At 43.5% G+C, this 17,716-nt stretch overlaps 1 protein-coding gene across 1 annotated transcript in view; it reads left to right on the top strand.

The window, feature by feature from the left end:
- VPS13D (vacuolar protein sorting 13 homolog D) overlaps window positions 1-17,716 on the top strand; it is a 225,904-nt gene that overhangs the window by 57,322 nt on the left and 150,866 nt on the right. Inside the window, exons 21-26 of the mRNA XM_073655412.1 lie at window positions 6,579-6,705; window positions 6,831-7,011; window positions 7,085-7,267; window positions 12,774-12,951; window positions 16,641-16,851; window positions 16,958-17,129. Coding sequence (XP_073511513.1) covers window positions 6,579-6,705; window positions 6,831-7,011; window positions 7,085-7,267; window positions 12,774-12,951; window positions 16,641-16,851; window positions 16,958-17,129 — 1,052 coding nt within the window. The remainder of the gene's footprint in view (window positions 1-6,578; window positions 6,706-6,830; window positions 7,012-7,084; window positions 7,268-12,773; window positions 12,952-16,640; window positions 16,852-16,957; window positions 17,130-17,716) is intronic.

Here is a 17,716-nt window from a genome sequence, read left to right on the forward strand (position 1 = left end):
TGAATGAACAAGAGAGAAATCTAAACCCGATCTATATTTGGTGATCGCCCTTTGCCTTCGTCCATTCTTCTAGGTACTTGTACTCGCACAAAGTTTTTGAAGGAACTCGGCAGGTAAGTTGTTCCAAACATCTTGGAGAACTAACCACAGATCTTCTCTGGTTGTAGACTGGTGCAAATCCTTCTGTCTCTCCATATAACAAACTGTCTCTATACAGCCAAATATTTCACATTTTGACTCCTCAGTCCAGAGAATCTGCTTCCGTTTTTGAGCACCCCAGTTCCTATGTTTTCGTGAATAGATGAGTCACTTGACCTTGTTTCCATGTGGAAGGTCTGTTTTTTGGCTGTAATTCTTCCATTAAGACTATGTCAGTCCAGACTTCTGCGAACAGTACATGGGTGTGGCTGGGTTCCACTGGTTACTGCCAGTTCTGAGCTGATGGCACTGCTGGATATCTTATTAATTCGAAGGGAAGTAAGCATGATGTGTCTGTCATCTGCTGCACTAAGTTTCCTTGGCCGAACATTGCATCTACGCTCTTCAACATTGCCTAATTTTTGGTGCTTCTTCAAAAGAGTTTGAACAGCACATCTTGATACCCCAGTCTTTGAAATCTTTGCATGGGAGAGACTTTACTTGTGCAGTATAACTACCTTGTGTCTTGTTTCTTTGGTCAATCTTGCGATGGTGTATGACCTGTGACATGAAACTGTCTTCCACAACCTCACATTTTTAGCAGTTTGGCCATTCCTCACCCTGTCTTAAGCCTCCCAAAAAAAACTCTTTCTGTTTCATTTAATGACTTTGTTGTTACCTATATATGAAAATGATGATCATTAGCACATGTTTGGTATAATTGGTTACTGACACCTGACTATAAATAGCAAATATCTTGACTTTGTACAGGTGTAGCTAAAAAAAATTTATGCTTTTTTTTTTTTTTTTTTTTTTTTTTTATAAAGTCAAGGGGCATTGATCTGACTTAGATTTCTCTTTTGTTCATTCACTCTGTATTTTATAACTGATAAAAAAAATAAACTAATAACACTTCTACTTTTGAAAGAATTCCTACTTTGCAGCATTTTTCCCACGCCTGCCTTTAACTTTTGCACAGTATAGTGTATGTGTATAGGTAGGCATGTGTATGTATGTATATATGAATGTCCAGTTATTATATTTTTATTCATTTTTTTTAAGAAAAAAAAAGTTTTGAATTTTTATCTTCATTAGTTTAATGTTTTATAGATTTCTAAAGCTTCGAAAAAAAACCTGAATTTTGGGCTTGTATGACTTAACATTTGTTATATCTCGGGCTAGAATTAAGTTCAGAATTGTACAGACTTTAATTTGATATGTCACAAGACTATGTTTATTTATATTTTGTTTTTGAGGAGTCAAATTCTCAATTTTGATACCCAAAAACTGTTACAAATGTTAAAAAAAAAATGCACGTGTTCTTGGTTACATTTGTACAAGGATTCAAGCTGGGATCTCCGTAGGATCAGATTTCTAAGCGTGATTTTCTAAATGTAGTCTCAGCCTAATCATATATGGTTAATACTAAATTAAAAGAATCAATATTTTTAACACTTTATTAAATATACAATTATACATGTAACAATTTTTTTTTTTATTATTATTGCCCTTTTTCAAGTTTTTAAAAAGAATAGTACAGTAGTTAAATCATCAAGCTATAAAATAAAACAATATGAACTAGTGTTAATTAATAGTAAGTCTTTACACTGAGCTTTTATCATCAATTTGTCCCTTCTACTGGGTGAAATGTAATCTCTTACTAACAATGGGCGATTCCATGTGTCAGTATGTACGGCTGTTATGGGGTTTGGGTCCACCTGCGTTATGTCTGATTTTTGGTTGCTTTTAATATGTCTGGTTTTCTTGGATACACAAAGGACGGTGATGGACCAGAAGGTGCAAAAAAGTCACCACTTCTTCTCCATTGTCATAATCTTTGGAGAGTCTATTAACCACCAGTGCCGATCATACTCACAGGTCACATAACCAGTCATGTCATCCATTGCCATCTTCAGTCACTTCATGGACTTCACTGTCGTTGCTGAATGAAAAAAATCCTTATTTTTATTTTTGTTTCACTACAGTGTGGTATTGCAGAGTCCCTGTGATGGGTTCTACTTCCAGAAACCAATGTTTTAACAAACTCTCCTCTTCTTCATAGTCTTGGTTTGTACAGTACATGAACTGGATGTTAGGAATATTTTTCTCACTCCAGTTGATAAGCTTGGGTGTTAAGATCTGGTGTGAACACTGTCTATGGAGGCTAGCTCAAGCTGCAAGATGTTTCACGGTACCTCCTAAACCTTAAAGGGCTACCCCAGGGAGATAAAAAAAAAATGTTGGTACTGTTCCTGCACTCATACACTATAAAGATGAGATGGTCAGTGCAGTTTAATTATCTTTATAATCCTTGCAATTCCTTGTGACAGAATCTGCTCCTCGCTGTTCCCCCTCCCATCTGGGTCATTACATCATACACAAGTGTTCATCTCCCCCCCCTGTAATTAACAGCCAGCTGATAATAGCAAGAGGCATGGCTGTTCAGAGCTTCAGCCCCCTGATATCTGTCTCTAGTTCAAGATCAGGGGCTGCGCTCTCAACAAGAAGATACAAATACACGCTGCGATCCTCTGCTGTACGATCCATGTCAGTGCATAATCTATACTGTCATGTGTCAGGCAGGGAGCAGAGGCAGAGCACTGCATTGGTTTATTCAGTGCGGCCATGGTCAATCCCCCTTCCCACATATCAACTTTGTAGTGTCCTGACCCCTGCAACTTTATCACTCTGGATTGTCAGCCTGAGGAAAGCAGGGTCTGCTGCTCATCTGTCAGACATAGCAGAAAACCCCCAGGTCCCACTGCTCTGTTCCTTATACTGTACACCAAACATACATGGCTTATAAAATATCTATCTAGCCATCTATCTATTATCCATCTATCGATCTATATATCTGTATCTATCTATTATCTGTCTACCCATATTTATAAACAAAAAAGATAGAGGCAGCACTCCAAAAAAGTCCAATATAAGGTGCTTTTCTTAACCCGTGTCAAAGTGGCGACATTTCGTCCCTAGTGAGGGACTTTCTCAAGTCTTCTGCACTTTTAGAAACAGTGTCAAAAGTCCATCTGTCACCAAATATCCGCTGTTTATAAGTTACTATATCTACCGCAGCCTAATGGAGATGACTTAGTATTTTTTCTTTGAGAGCCATTACTGGAGGACACTTTTTGCAGATATTTAGGTAACAGTTTGATCTCTTTTCTGCACACATTATTTCAGACACATACTTTGTAATCACCAGGGTTGGACTCAGCAATCTGAATATCTTTCAGCTTACCTCCAGTCATAGGCTCAGTGTTCTGGTGTGCTGTACATGCGCACACTGAGTGTTTACCACGACCACCGGCCAGGACCCAAGTCTTAGGTCGCACCACGACCACCGGCCAGGACCCAAGTCTTAGGTCGCACCACGACCACCGGCCAGGACCCAAGTCTTAGGTCGCACCACGACCACCGGCCAGGACCCAAGTCTTAGGTCGCACCACGACCACCGGCCAGGACCCAAGTCTTAGGTCGCACCACGACCACCGGCCTGGACCCAAGTCTTAGGTCGCACCACGACCACCGGCCAGGACCCAAGTCTTAGGTCGCACCACAACCACCGGCCAGGACCCAAGTCTTACGTCGCACCACGACCACCAGCCAGGACCCAAGTCTTAGGTTGCAGGTCAGCAAATTTTGGCAGAAGTTGCTTTTAAAAAAATAAAAAAATAAATGCATAGGTCTCTCAAATTGGCAAGAACCCCTTCTTATGGACATTAGTTTTCTTACCGGTTACTTTCATAGACACGGTCTTTCTCGCCAGGTATAATTTGGCTAACGTCCTCACTATTGTAAAAACCTTACACGGTATCCACTATAGATTTATCAGGACAAGTCCTGAAACCTTTTTTTTTTTGTTTTTTTTATTTGGAAAATATACACCCTTTACTTTCAGACCACAGGCTGAGCAGATCTGAATAAGAGACTTTCACATTGACACTGTTCATATAGTTATTTTTTGAAGTATGATCCCTTTGAGATCCCAATTTGAATTGTGGTACAGATGTGGCTAGGAGCATAGGAGGCACATGTGATTTTTTTTTTTTTAATTTTATATTATATACTTTTTGTTTTAAAATGCTTTTTAAAATTTTGCCTTTAAGTCCGCTTTGGTAAAATATTAACAAAGAGATTCTTGTGATATATCGGGTGAAAACCTATACAGTTCTGAGTGTAATGGTGTTTTTTCAGTTTCTTATCTTGGTTCTGGCCTAAGTTATGAAGAGAAACGTAAAAGGCATGCAACACAGAAATTAGCATTTTTTCAAAACTTTGAAAATTAATAAAAAAAAAAATGTATAGAATTTTTTTTTCTTCACATTATGCATTCTCTAACACACTATTACCAGCGTGACGTGCAGGGGAGGGGGCTATATGATTAATCATACAGGCGGGGATTTGGGGTAATGATAAGCAAATCCCCCGGACGCCAAGCCTGTGGAAGACGGAGTTAATAAAAACAGATTTCTCTGCAATCAAACCTCTGCTATGGGCCATACAGATATGTATAGAGTTACTTTTCTATAACCTGTATGCCCATAGTAGAGGTCTGATATCTCCAAAGTGGTGACAGATTTAAAAGTCCACTTATATTTTTTGTTAACATAACTGTATAAACATTTTATTTACTTATTATGCTTTTCTTCTATAGCGCTATCATATTCCCCAGAGCTTTACAGACATTATCATCACTGTCCCCATCAGGGCTCACAATCTACATGTACATTCCTTATCAGTATGTCTTTCTAGTGTGGGAGGAAACCAGAGAACCTGGAGGAAACCCACGCAAACACAGGGAGAACATAGAAACTCCTTGCAGATGTTGTCCTTGGTGGGATTTGAACCTATAACCCCAGCCTGCAAGGCTGCAGTGCTAACCACTGAGCCACCGTGCTGCCCTATACATAGTACAGTGCTAACCACTGAGCCACCGTGCTGCCCTATACATAGTTCAGTGCTAACCACTGAGCCATTGTGATGCTTTATACATAGAACATTGCTAACCACTGAGCCACCATGCTGCCTTATACATAGTACAGTGCTAACCACTGAGCCACCGTGCTGCCCTATGCATAGTACAGTGCTAACCACTGAGCCACTGTGCTGCCCTATACATAGTACAGTGAGTCACCCCGCTGCCCTATACATAGTACAGTGGTAACCACTGAGCCACCTTGCTGCCCTATACATAGTACAGTGCTGACCACTGAGCCACCGTGCTTCCTTATACATAGTACAGTGTTGACCACTGAGCTACCGTGCTTCCCTATACATAGTACAGTGCTGTTCACTGAGCCACCGTACTTCCCTATATATAGTACAGTGCTGACCACTGAGCCACCGTGCTGCCCTATACATAGTACAGTGCTAACCACTGAGCCACTGTGCTGCCCTTTACATAGTAGTGAGTCACCGTGCTGCCCTATACATAGTACAGTGCTAACCACTGAGCCACCTTGCTGCCCTATACATAGTACAGTGCTGACCACTGAGCCACCGTTCTTCCCTATACATAGTACAGTGTTGACCACTTAGCCACCGTGCTTCCCTATACATAGTACCGTGCTAACCACTGAGCCACTGTGCTGCCCTTTGCATAGTACAGTGAGTCACTGTGCTGCCCTATACATAGTACAGTGCTAACCACTGAGCCACCGTGCTGCTCTATACATAGTACAGTGCTAATCACTGAGCCACTGTGCTGCCCTATACATAGTACAGTGAGTCACCCCGCTGCCCTATACATAGTACAGTGGTAACCACTGAGCCACCTTGCTGCCCTATACATAGTACAGTGGTAACCACTGAGCCACCTTGCTGCCCTATACATAGTACAGTGCTGACCACTGAGCCACCGTGCTTCCTTATACATAGTACAGTGTTGACCACTGAGCTACCGTGCTTCCCTATACATAGTACAGTGCTGTTCACTGAGCCACCGTACTTCCCTATATATAGTACAGTGCTGACCACTGAGCCACCGTGCTGCCCTATACATAGTACAGTGCTAACCACTGAGCCACTGTGCTGCCCTTTACATAGTAGTGAGTCACCGTGCTGCCCTATACATAGTACAGTGCTAACCACTGAGCCACCTTGCTGCCCTATACATAGTACAGTGCTGACCACTGAGCCACCGTTCTTCCCTATACATAGTACAGTGTTGACCACTTAGCCACCGTGCTTCCCTATACATAGTACCGTGCTAACCACTGAGCCACTGTGCTGCCCTTTGCATAGTACAGTGAGTCACTGTGCTGCCCTATACATAGTACAGTGCTAACCACTGAGCCACCGTGCTGCTCTATACATAGTACAGTGCTAATCACTGAGCCACTGTGCTACCCAATGGCCATTTTTTATCACCTTTCCCGTACTTTTTAGTATTTAGTTTGCCTATATCGTAAATGATTTCCCCTTCCTTCCCGCAGAGGGAGACTTAGCCTTGCAGGGGAGCATTGGCAGCCTATCCCTGAGCGACCTGACTGCCCATGGGGAGCTGTACAGCGAGCGCTTCACCACTAGTGGAGACGAGGCGCTGATCTTCCACATATTCAAGTATGACTTATTATTTTCTTTATGTCTCATACATTTTTGGGTGGGTATTATACATTAAATGATTTGTGAGCTTTATTTCAGCGCGAGTCTCTGTCATTAGACGTTTTATCTTAAATGTTCTGTAGGTTCGGCCCTCCTGACCCCAAACTGAAGAGGGAGTACGACATGCGGGTCAGCCTGAGGATGGCCTCCGTGCAGTACGTGCACACTCAGCGCTTCCAGTCCGAAGTGGTTTCCTTCATCCAGCACTTTACACAATTGCAAGATGTCCTTGGCCGGCAGAGGGCGGCCATTCAGGGCCAAACTGTAAGTGTAGGAAGTCCTATGATGTGTGATGGGATCATTCTCCCCCATCTTTATATGACTTGTGTCTCTTTAGGTAAGAGACCAGGCGCAGAGGGCCTCTCGCATCTTGCTGGACATCGAGGCTGGAGCCCCTGTACTTCTCATACCCGAGAGCTCCCGATCTAACAACCTCATTGTTGCCAACCTTGGGAAACTGAAAGTGAAGAACCGCTTTCTGTTCTCGGGGGCCTCCGGGACTTTCTGCTTAAAAGATAAGGTAATTATGTAACCACTGCTCCCATAAATTACAGAAATAGTTACCATATTTTGCGAATTATAGGACACACCTCAAATTTTGGGGTGGAAAATAGGAAAACTTTTTTTTAATAAAATGGTGGTGCGACTTATAATCCACTTTTACGGTAACTTACCTGGGGGGCGGTGAAGCTTGGTCACAGGTGGCAGGGTCGTTGCTGCAGTAAGCTGGCGGAGGAGGCAGGAGATGCTGCAGCCCCAGGCTGGTAGGAAGTGGTGTTCGGCGGAGGTAGGAGTGGGGTGATGCTGTGGGCCCCAGGCTGGCAGGAGTGGGGCGATGCTGCTGCCCCAGGCTGGTAGGAGGTGGTTTTGGGGGAGCTAGGAGTGGGGCGATGCTGCGACCCCCAGGCTGGTAGAAGGTGTTCGGAGGAGGTAGGAGTTGGGCGATGCTGCTGGCCCAAGGCTGGTAAGAGGTGGTGTTTGGAGGAGGTAAGAGTGGGGAGATGCTGCGGGCCCCAAGCTGGTAGGAGGTGGTGTTCGGCGGAGGTAGGAGTTGGGCGATGCTGCTGGACCAAGGCTGGTAAGAGGTGGTGTTCGGCGGACGTAGGAGTGGGGCGATGTTGCGGGCCCCAGGCTGGTAGGAGGTGGTGTTCGGCGGAGGTAGGAGTGGGGCGATGCTGCGGGCCCCAAGTTGGTAGGAGGTGGTGTTCGGCGGAGGTAGGAGTGGGGCGATGTTGCGGGTCCAAGGCTGTTTGGAGATGGTGTTCGACGGAGGTAGGAGTGGGGTGATGCTGCGGCCCCAGGCTGGTAGAAGGTGGTGTTTGGGGGAAGTAGGAGTGGGGCAATATTGCGGCCCCCAGGCTGGTAGAAGGTGGTGTTTGGTGGAGGTAGGAATGGGGCGATGCTGCGGGCCCAGGCTGGTAGAGGGTGGTGTTTGGGGGAGGTAGGAGAGGGGCGATGTTGCGGGCCCCAGGCTGGTAGGAGGTGGTGTTCGGCGGAGGTAGGAGTGGGGCGATGCTGCAGGCCCCAAGCTGGTAGGAGGTGGTGTTCAGCAGAGGTAGAAGTGGGGCAATGCTGCGGGCCCAGGCTAGTAGGAGGTGGTGTTTGGCGGTTCGGGAGCCCAGCCGACATTTTGTGAAAGCCCAAAGCCCCTGCACTTTCCATGCTTTTTAATGCAGTGGAGTCTGGGAAAATGGACGCCAGAGGCAGCTCATACCCAATTGAGATCACAGGAGGTGAAATCTTGGTGCCGAGATCTCGATCTGCGCATAGACCGGATAACATGGAGAATTTAAAGGTGTTTCTTCATTTCAGAAAACTTCTTTCCCGCAGCAAAAAAAACAGGTCTTATTCACCCTCCTGTGGTGCAGCACACTCCACAGCTGCGCCCAGCGTCTGCTATTGTCTGCAGTGACAGCGCTGCAGCCAATCACTGACCTCATTGTTCACACCGCAGTTCGTAGTGATGACATCACCTCCCATGGATGGCAGCTCATTTTGTTTAATTATTTTTTGGCTCTTTTAATATAGAGGGAAAACCCCTTTAAAGTATATGGCAAAGTTCCTAAAGCGTTACGCTTTCACAATTCGCTCAGATTTTCACCATCCGTTCCTTTACTATCTTGCTGTATTTGCTAAAGTTGCGTCGTTCCGTACTGTAATCTGTAATGAGCGGATTATCAATCTGCGATGGGTGAATGGTGCCAGCTGCAGTCACCGGGCTACAGGGTAATGCAAAGAGCGTCTGTATCCTCCAGATAGGGGCGCTCTCTTCTCTGACTGCCTGATGGAGGTCTCTCTCCTCCGATTATACAGGTTATCGCCGTGTTGTATGAGCTGTTCGCCTTATGTCAGCGCAGATTTCATATAATGTCTATAAGATTTTTTTTTACTTTTATTTGTTCTAAAGGACTTAATTTTGCATAAGTCGTCATACAAGGATCCCGTGTTATTAAAGGTATCGCATTTCTGTCCAGGGTGTGAGTGTCTTTCTAATCCTTATGGGATTCTGCAGGATTATTTACCAAAGAAATTGTGCACATTTCTACAATGGACCGTGTCCACGATGCCACCATTCTCGTACCAGCTGCCTGGACAATGGTACTTATTCTATTACCGCCCAGGATAAAAAGCCATGTTTTATATCAGAGGGGCGTCCATAAATGAGTGGACATAGCTCAGGCCAAGAACAATTTAATCCTCTCTTTGTGCTTTAAAGGGCCCCATGATTTTTTTTTTCAGGAGTTAACTCCCAGCTTTCCTCCTTGCTTGAGGTTGCTGTGTTCCTGCTTCATTACCAGTTCAGACCAGTGACATCATTACGTCGGTGGCCCGAACTGTGCTCTCTCCGATGTGGCTGTACAAGGCAGATTTTGGCTCTGCAGCATCAGTATTGCAGCCGGGTCAGGAGCTAACGGCGCGTTTCAACTTCAGAGCAGCGCTTACAAGCTCTGTAGAAAAGAGCTTTGTAGGCACTGCTCAATTTCAATCACCACTGATAGACCGCTGTGCATTTTTTTAGGCAGATAGCTAAACAATAAAAATACAATTTTAATTATCGAAGGGATGCAGAATTTTAGTAAGAAATTAATGGAAAGTTGCCGGCACTTCCCAATTACACCCATCAATAAAAATGGGAAGAAACCTTTAATCCTAAATTTCCTATACAAACGAGACTCTGGACTTGGGTGAGCTTGCGCCTATACATAGCTGCTAATCTAAACAAGGCGAGCTGCAGTATAAAGCATGGAGGGTACATGTGAGACGAGAGGTACATCTCAAACTACACCCATATGTTTGGGGTAATTTGCGATCCCTGATCTTAGCTGGAAAGTAGCCAAAAGTGAGATCTATAACTAGCAGATAAGCAAAAAAGTGTGTGGCCGGTACTACATAATTTATGGCACGTTGTGCACTTATAGACTCTGGAAGACTGGACAGGTCACACCAAGGTATAATCCAAGAATTCCCATAAGTCTGGACTGCAATTATTTCTTTTCGTGTGCAAAAACTTTTTTCTGGTTTGAGGGCTGCCGTCCTGTCCTACATATGCTCATGCTTATAGATATTAGCCAATGCAAAAAAAAAAGAGCTGCAGTGTAAATCATGGGGAATGGGTGGAGCCGGAGTAGTTTCTATCATAAAGCATAAGATGGGGGTAATTTTGTGACTGATTGATTCTGGCCGACCAGTTGTCCTCCAGCTGTTGCAGAACTACATCGCCCAGCATGCCTGAGGGAAAACGGGGAGTTGCAAAAATTGTTCTCGGCACTGTAGATAAGTCGGCTTCAAACGACCCTCATATTAAATGTGACTGTGCATCTCCAAAATAGCTGCTGCAGAGGCATAGGGGGCGCTGCGCTAAGTGTGAACCCCTCCTCTGCCTTTCTCTGACACAGCACTGTCATCATTGGCGCGAGTCCATCCAACACCGATAGAAAGGCAGGGGAGACATGCTTCAGCTTTTCCCATAGCGCTCTCCATGTCTCTGCAGCGGCTGGTTTGGAGATGAAGAATGGTCACCAATCTCCGACACAGAGGCAATGGCAGAATAAGGGGGAAACATTAGGCATAGTGACTATATCAGAAATGGGTATAGGAGCTGGAGGGTCATTTAATGATCTAAAAAAAAAGCAGGTGCTTATAGTCTCATTTTATCTCAGATCTCTTTTCCTGCCCATTGGGTTTCTCCCTCCCGGACATGTGTTGTTTCCTGATACTCTCTTGTGGGTCTCTCACTCCCGGACATGTGTTGTTTCCTGATGCTCTGTTGTTGGTCTCTCGATCCCGGACATGTTTTGTTTCCTGATACTCGGTTGTGTGCCATGCATGAGTGTTTGCTGATCTTGCTGCATGCTCTTGATGGTGTTTTCAGTGATTGTTGTGTTATTCTATGTTCTTTAGTCATTTACTGTGGTCAGCAAAAACCATAGTGTCTTACAGTTCTAGCAAAGAAGCCTAGATTTGTGTAAATTTCATGCCCACCGTGCTGTTCTTTAAGGCTGCGGAAATTGAGCGGCAGTACATTTGTTTTTAAATTCGCAGTGTGTCCGTTTCTCTTGCATTAAATATGCTTTTTATTTGCATATTTTCCTAATAGACTTGAATGAGATGCAGAAAATCCTGTGATAAAACCACATATGATTAGGCAGCAAGAAAAAAAATCCTTAAAGGGGTACTCCCATTTTCAAGATCATATCCCAATATTTAGTATGTGTAATAATATTAGCAAATACCTCCAATTAGAAATGCAGTATAGTTCTTCTGATTTGCTATGTCACTCACCCTATGTGCAGGGCATTGCAGTAGTTTAAGTATCCATGGTTACGACCACTAACTGCTAACTAGCAACTGTCAATATATGAGTGATCGTAACCATGGATACGTAAGCTACTGGAATGCCCTGCACATAGGGTAAGTGACATAGAGAATCAGAAGAACTATACTACATTTCTAATTGGAGGTATTTGCTAATATTATTATTATTACATATTGGGATATGATCTTGGAGATGGGAATACTCTTTTAAATGAGTCAGTCGGCACATAATCATAGTTGTAACCAAGCACAGCAACTTTTAGGGAACATAACCCTAATAAAAATAGTTCCTTTAGTGGCCACATTCATTGCAGCGCTGCCAGAAATTGTTCTTTATTCAAATATGCTAACGATGCGCCCGTGCATCCAGGGCGTGGTCAAGCGGTTCAGTGCTCCTTACTTGTTTCCCATCCATCTTCTCACTCCTATGGATCCTGTAAAGCCAGAGCTGTCAATCAAGGAAGAGGAGTGGAGCGGAGATAGGTGGGTAGGTGCACTGACTGCTCGTCCACTCCCAGGATGCACCGAGCACCCCATTAACATATGAATAAAGAACGATTTCTGGCAGCGCTGCAATGAATGTGGCCACTAAAAGTACAATTTTTATTAGGGCTATGTCCCCTATCTGGTGCTCTGCTTGGTTTGAGTAGCCATTTTGTGCTGACCGCTTCCCTTTTGAATGTCCGTCCTTGAATCCCATACTGTCATTTTAACCTATCCGACATGTGATGATCAAACGGCTGCAGGATTCTTTATAGTTCAGTTGTGTCTTGTGTTGTCCATCGACAGGACAGATTCTGAACACGTCTCAGCAAGCTGGGCTATTGAAACGCGCAAAATTTAAGGCTTGTCTCTAATGATTGATCCTCTCCTGCTTTCCGGGGGGCAGTGCACTCTTGAGTGATTGACAGGACAGACCTGCCGCATTGTGGTGCCACTGGCCAAGCTGTGCACGCTCCCATGCAGCGAGCAGAGGCAGCATTGCTTCTGCAACATCGGAGGAGAGCAGAAATACTGATGCTGACTGTATCCAGCAATTCCTGCCAACTTCAGAGCAGCGCCTACAAGCTACTTCGCAAAAGAGCTTGTAAGGGCTGCGCTCCTTCCCTGACTGGCACCGCTGATAAACTGAGAGGTGGCCGATAATCCGCAACGTGCAGCAAACTATTGGAAATGCAAATAATACCGTTGCATTTTTCTCTTTTAATTAGAGCTTAGGTAAATCTTCATCGCCCATTGTTACCCCAGAGCACAAACTCCATTGCAGAAGAAGTGACCTCAGAGAAAGTGTCGACCATGAGCCGGCAGAAGGTTTGGTGATGGCCTCTACCTCAACGTCTAAGAAAGAAGCAGCAGTAACTAGTGAACCCGAATGTCTGGATCCTCCTGGTAAGAACTGATACGCCTGCATCAATCATTCCCATAACTTTTCATTATACAGTGATCAACATTTTTTTTTTAAAGGGGTCGTCTCAAGTTCTTAAATGGTTAGTAATGCATTCTCAAGAACAGAGATATTTTTAATTTTATAGTGGACAGATAGTCTGGGTTGCCGGTTACCCAGGTAAGGAGCGCACACCACATGCTGCCTTCATGCCTGGAGCTTGCTTGCACCACTCTGAAGCTGGGCAGATTGATTAATCCACGCATCTTCAGTCCTCCTGCACTCCTCCCATCCTGCAGAGGCAACACTACCTCTGCTAGCAACCTCAGAGAGCGCTAAGTTTGGACCAGTGGGGCAACTAGTCTTCTGGAGCACATTGCCTTCAGCAACCAGGAAGCCGGAAGGCCAAGGAGCGGTGCACTCCTTAAGCACCGACATGAGAATACCCCTTTAAGGGAGTTTCCTCATCATGATTTTTTATGGTATATTGAAACCATATGCCATAAATGTCCAGCAGAACCAAGTCCCACTGCTGGAATTCATTCAATTGTATCTAGAATTCTCAAGAATTCATTCATATGCCTCTCTCTATTCATTCCCATTGCTGCTTTGAAACTTACCAATTCCCAAAGAAATGAGCTGACAAATACGCACATATGTGGCCATTTCTCCATTGCATGAGAGCTGTTTTTTACAGGGGTCATAGCCTAATGGCGTTATCCTATGTCATATAGAAAAAAAATTGTAGAATCCATAGACCTCTCCGAAAAGGGGACATATCACCATCACATTGAACATATGGGATTAATTATAACTGGGGAAGTGAGAAAGAGCTAACACTTCAACCTCCATTGAAGTAGGACGTCCTGCCGTGAACAGGTAATTACCACAGGGAATCTGTTGGTTGAGAGGCAGCAACTATGTCTAAGATTTGTATACCACAAAAGGTCACAAACTTATATGCTTCCAATAAATATATCACCATCAAAGAAACCTAGGCCATATGCGCCTTGGTTTAAATGGAAGAAAAATAGAAAGACACATAAAATTAATTATTATTTATTTCAACTGTTTAAAATAGAAACAGGATTAAAAAACAAGTGCCCTCAGAATACATAACAAACATATATATATAATAATTTGATAATTTAATATCGGTAAATAGTACAACCTGCAGATAAGTAAAGTGCAAATGTGCCTGAAACAGTATCAAAATATGTAAATTAACCTAGGGGTTTAGGACGGCATATCTCCCCTTGCTATTCCCTTGGTGGTCATTATGTAAGTAATCTCTTTTGAGGTGTACACATTACTTCTGTGCTTTTATTTCTATGCATCCACCTGACAGGTCTTGTTGTTAGCACTTGCTAAATGGGATGCATAAGATGTAATTACAATCATTGCACTACCTTTGTTCTTCTGGTACACCTGCAAGTGTATTTTTGTATGCACTAATCTCTTTATGCACTTTTTCACTTTATATATTTATTTATAAACTTAGGGTGTATGTATATATATATATGTGTATATATATATGTTAATTTACATATTTTGATACTGTTTCAGGCACATTTGCACTTTACTTATCTGCAGGTTGTACTATTTACCGATATTAAATTATCAAATTATTATATCATTATTAGCCCCCTTTTTATAGGAATTGTGCACAATATTTATTACAGTTGTAATATACCTTTTTGACCCTTTTTGATATAGGGCCCCCCACCACTGTATTTGTTTAGCTAAGGGAATATGTTTGTTATGTATTCTGAGGGCACTTGTTTTTTAATCCTGTTTCTATTTTAAACTGTTGAAATAAATAATAATTAATTTTATGTGTCTTTCTATTTTTCTTCCATTTAAACCAAGGCGCATATGGCCTAGGTTTCTTTGATGGTAAGTCTAAGATTCGTATACTCAGAGGCGGAGAAGTAGATTTCCGAGGCAAGAGCTTCCTCTATTCAAAGGATTTGTCTCGCGCTCTGGAGCCAGTGGTCAGTGTATTCAGACCACAGTGTATTCAGAATATTGGGGTTTGCACGGATCCGATATTTATGCGAGATATATTTTCGGCATCATTCACTCATATCACAGTAAGGCTGGCCGAACACCTCAACTTAATATCGGTCAGATGGATGATGCTATCAATGCCATGTTTCATCCCTATCGAAAGGTAAAATCGTGATAGAAAACATGACAAAAATATCTACTGCCTAGGACCTCCAGAGGCGAAGATACCCTGAAAGTTGGGGATCACACTAACTTCTAAAAGACCTAGCATATCCCACGACCCCATATGAGCTCACCAAGGGGAGGTATGAGGGCATAATCTTGATCTAATAAAAATCAGAGATTGGGTTCCTGTCATTTGCCAGTTCTGGAAGGTACCTCCCTCCACTAAGCTCTGAGCCATTTCCATGACACAGGTTTAGTACTCTTTTGTTATCCCTTTTATTTCATGTGATTGTATATAAAGTATTCTTTTGTAACATCTTTGTATATTTTTTTATAAACACTGCCTACCTTTCTGGATTAAATATATAAAATTGAATAGCTCTGTTCCTCTTGCTCTGTAAACCGCACCCCTGAAGCTTTATGCTACCTGCAACGGGTGTCCAATCTACCTGTATAAATGGTTAGTGATGGCAGCTAGTAATTCCTTTTGTTATTGTGGAGTTGGCAGTGACGGTATTTGGGTATGTGTACATATAAATACACCAATAAGTGGCCTAAAGTGGAAACAGCCGTGGCCTCGTCCATCACTCGTCAGTCAATTGCATAATTGTCTGACGATTGGAGGCAGCGGAGCTGCGTCCCCTGAAACTCTAATATTCCCAAGGCTATTTCTGCAGTTTCAACAGATTTAAAGGGATATTCTCTAGTTGTCTTTTTAGCAGCCTACAACTCTGCAGTCTCCTTACTTCATAGTTTCTGACAAGGCAGGCTCTCCTCCTTGAATGACAGTTCTGGTGATAGCAGAGATGTAATAGTAGAACTATAAAGCTCAGCACAAGTTCTGCTGTAACACAGTCAGCTAGAAGTGGTTTGTGCTGGATTCTACACTGTTATCCTTATGTTTACACATAGAGATAATGGGGCATTTGAGAAAGCACATTGCTCTGGACAGTGAGATCTGTGATGCTGGGGATTGTGTTTCTACAGGATGGATAAGAGCAGCTTGTTAGTAGCTGGGAGGGAGGGAGGTGAGCAGCTAACAACTGTATTGAATAGCCTGGAAAGAGCTGACTAGGTTATTAGGAGGTAACTCTTGTACTGGACTGTAGCTGCTGTGCACTCTGGCAAGGGTCCGGGCAGGCACTAAAGGCTGAGCTCTCTGGAAACAAGCTGTACACTCTGTAAGATAAAAGCTCTCCTTTCTGAAGAATGACAGCAGATTAAAAAAAGCAAGTCAAATGCCAACTTTCTTATTTTATGTTGCCTAAGCAATTTGATAACTTGAGAATTCATTTTAATAGAAATTCTTGACTGCTCCTCCATAGAATTCCTTCCCACTAAGGTTGTTTTATTTGGGATTGGGAGTGACTGGGTCCCTTGTTATAGCAATCATTGGAGGAGGTTACAGTGATCTAAGATCATTCTCTTAACCAATGGGTAGGTCATAATTTTTTATCTCTGGAATACCCTGTTTGAATGTATCTTAATTGGTAGGTCTTGTCTTTTCCTCTTTTTGTAGATGAGCACATCTGCTTGTTGGACTGCATTGTGGTTGACCTTCAGGACATGGACATCTTTGCTGCAGAGAGACATCCTAGGAATATTGCTGATGCCCAGGAGAAATTACGATCGGACCTTATGTTTCCCTCTTACGTCGTCAGACAGACGGGCGGGAGTCTTCTAACAGAACGATGCCGACTCAAGCTGCAGCTGGAGAGGAACTTGGATAAGTAAGTCTTGATTGAGGGAAGTATTACAGAATAAAATAATATCTCTGGGCATTCTGCTTCTGTTATACAAATAATTTAATTTTCGATTTATTTATTTTATTTCTAGAGAAATTAGCCACTCTGTTCCTGACATGTCCATTCATGGCAGTCTGTCCTCTGTACACTGCTCGCTGGATCTCAGTAAATATAAATTGATAAAAGGACTGCTGGAGAATAATTTAGGAGAACCCGTGGAGGACTTTATGCGGCCGTACGACCTGCAGGATCCAAGGATTCATGTAAGAAGAGTTTCTGAATTGTGCATTATGGTCTGGTATTAGTGGTTTATACATTGTGTAATTCAGGGTATTGGAGTTTCAGGAGACATCTGTCATGGGTGTGTCAGAGGTGACAGACAGTCGCCCTGCAGTTGGTTGCAGGAGATCTCTACGTTTGGCATTACAGACATCTTCTTAGCGGCTGGCTGTCTCTAGGACCCAGCGGCTACCTCCCTCTGGCTAATTAGCTCCCTGGCCTGGGTGTATAAATACCTGGTGTGTCTGAGAGGGAGGTGCCGGCGATATTCATTACTACTTTTGAGGCTTTAGCCAGGGCAGTGCTTCGTCCTCTCTGGAGCTTGAGGCCCTGTGCGCATTTGTTTCGAGTCGTCTAAAGCTAAGCAATTCCCCCCCTGTTTGTCTACCCTTGTTGTCTATAGAGTTTAGTAGAGATCGACTAGTGCTCATCGCCTTCGTTACCTAGCCTTAGCCATACACCAGGGAAAGTCAGGGCGAGGCACGCGTGCGGCGATTGGTGACGAGCCAATATAAGGTCGTTAGGGGAGACAGGGTGATGCTAGACCAGACTAGGAGGTCTCCACTCCCCC

Source organism: Phyllobates terribilis, unplaced genomic scaffold, assembly GCF_046119375.1.
Source record: "Phyllobates terribilis strain yellow unplaced genomic scaffold, ASM4611937v1 Scaffold_12__6_contigs__length_324123572, whole genome shotgun sequence".
Taxonomy (NCBI): domain Eukaryota; kingdom Metazoa; phylum Chordata; class Amphibia; order Anura; family Dendrobatidae; genus Phyllobates; species Phyllobates terribilis.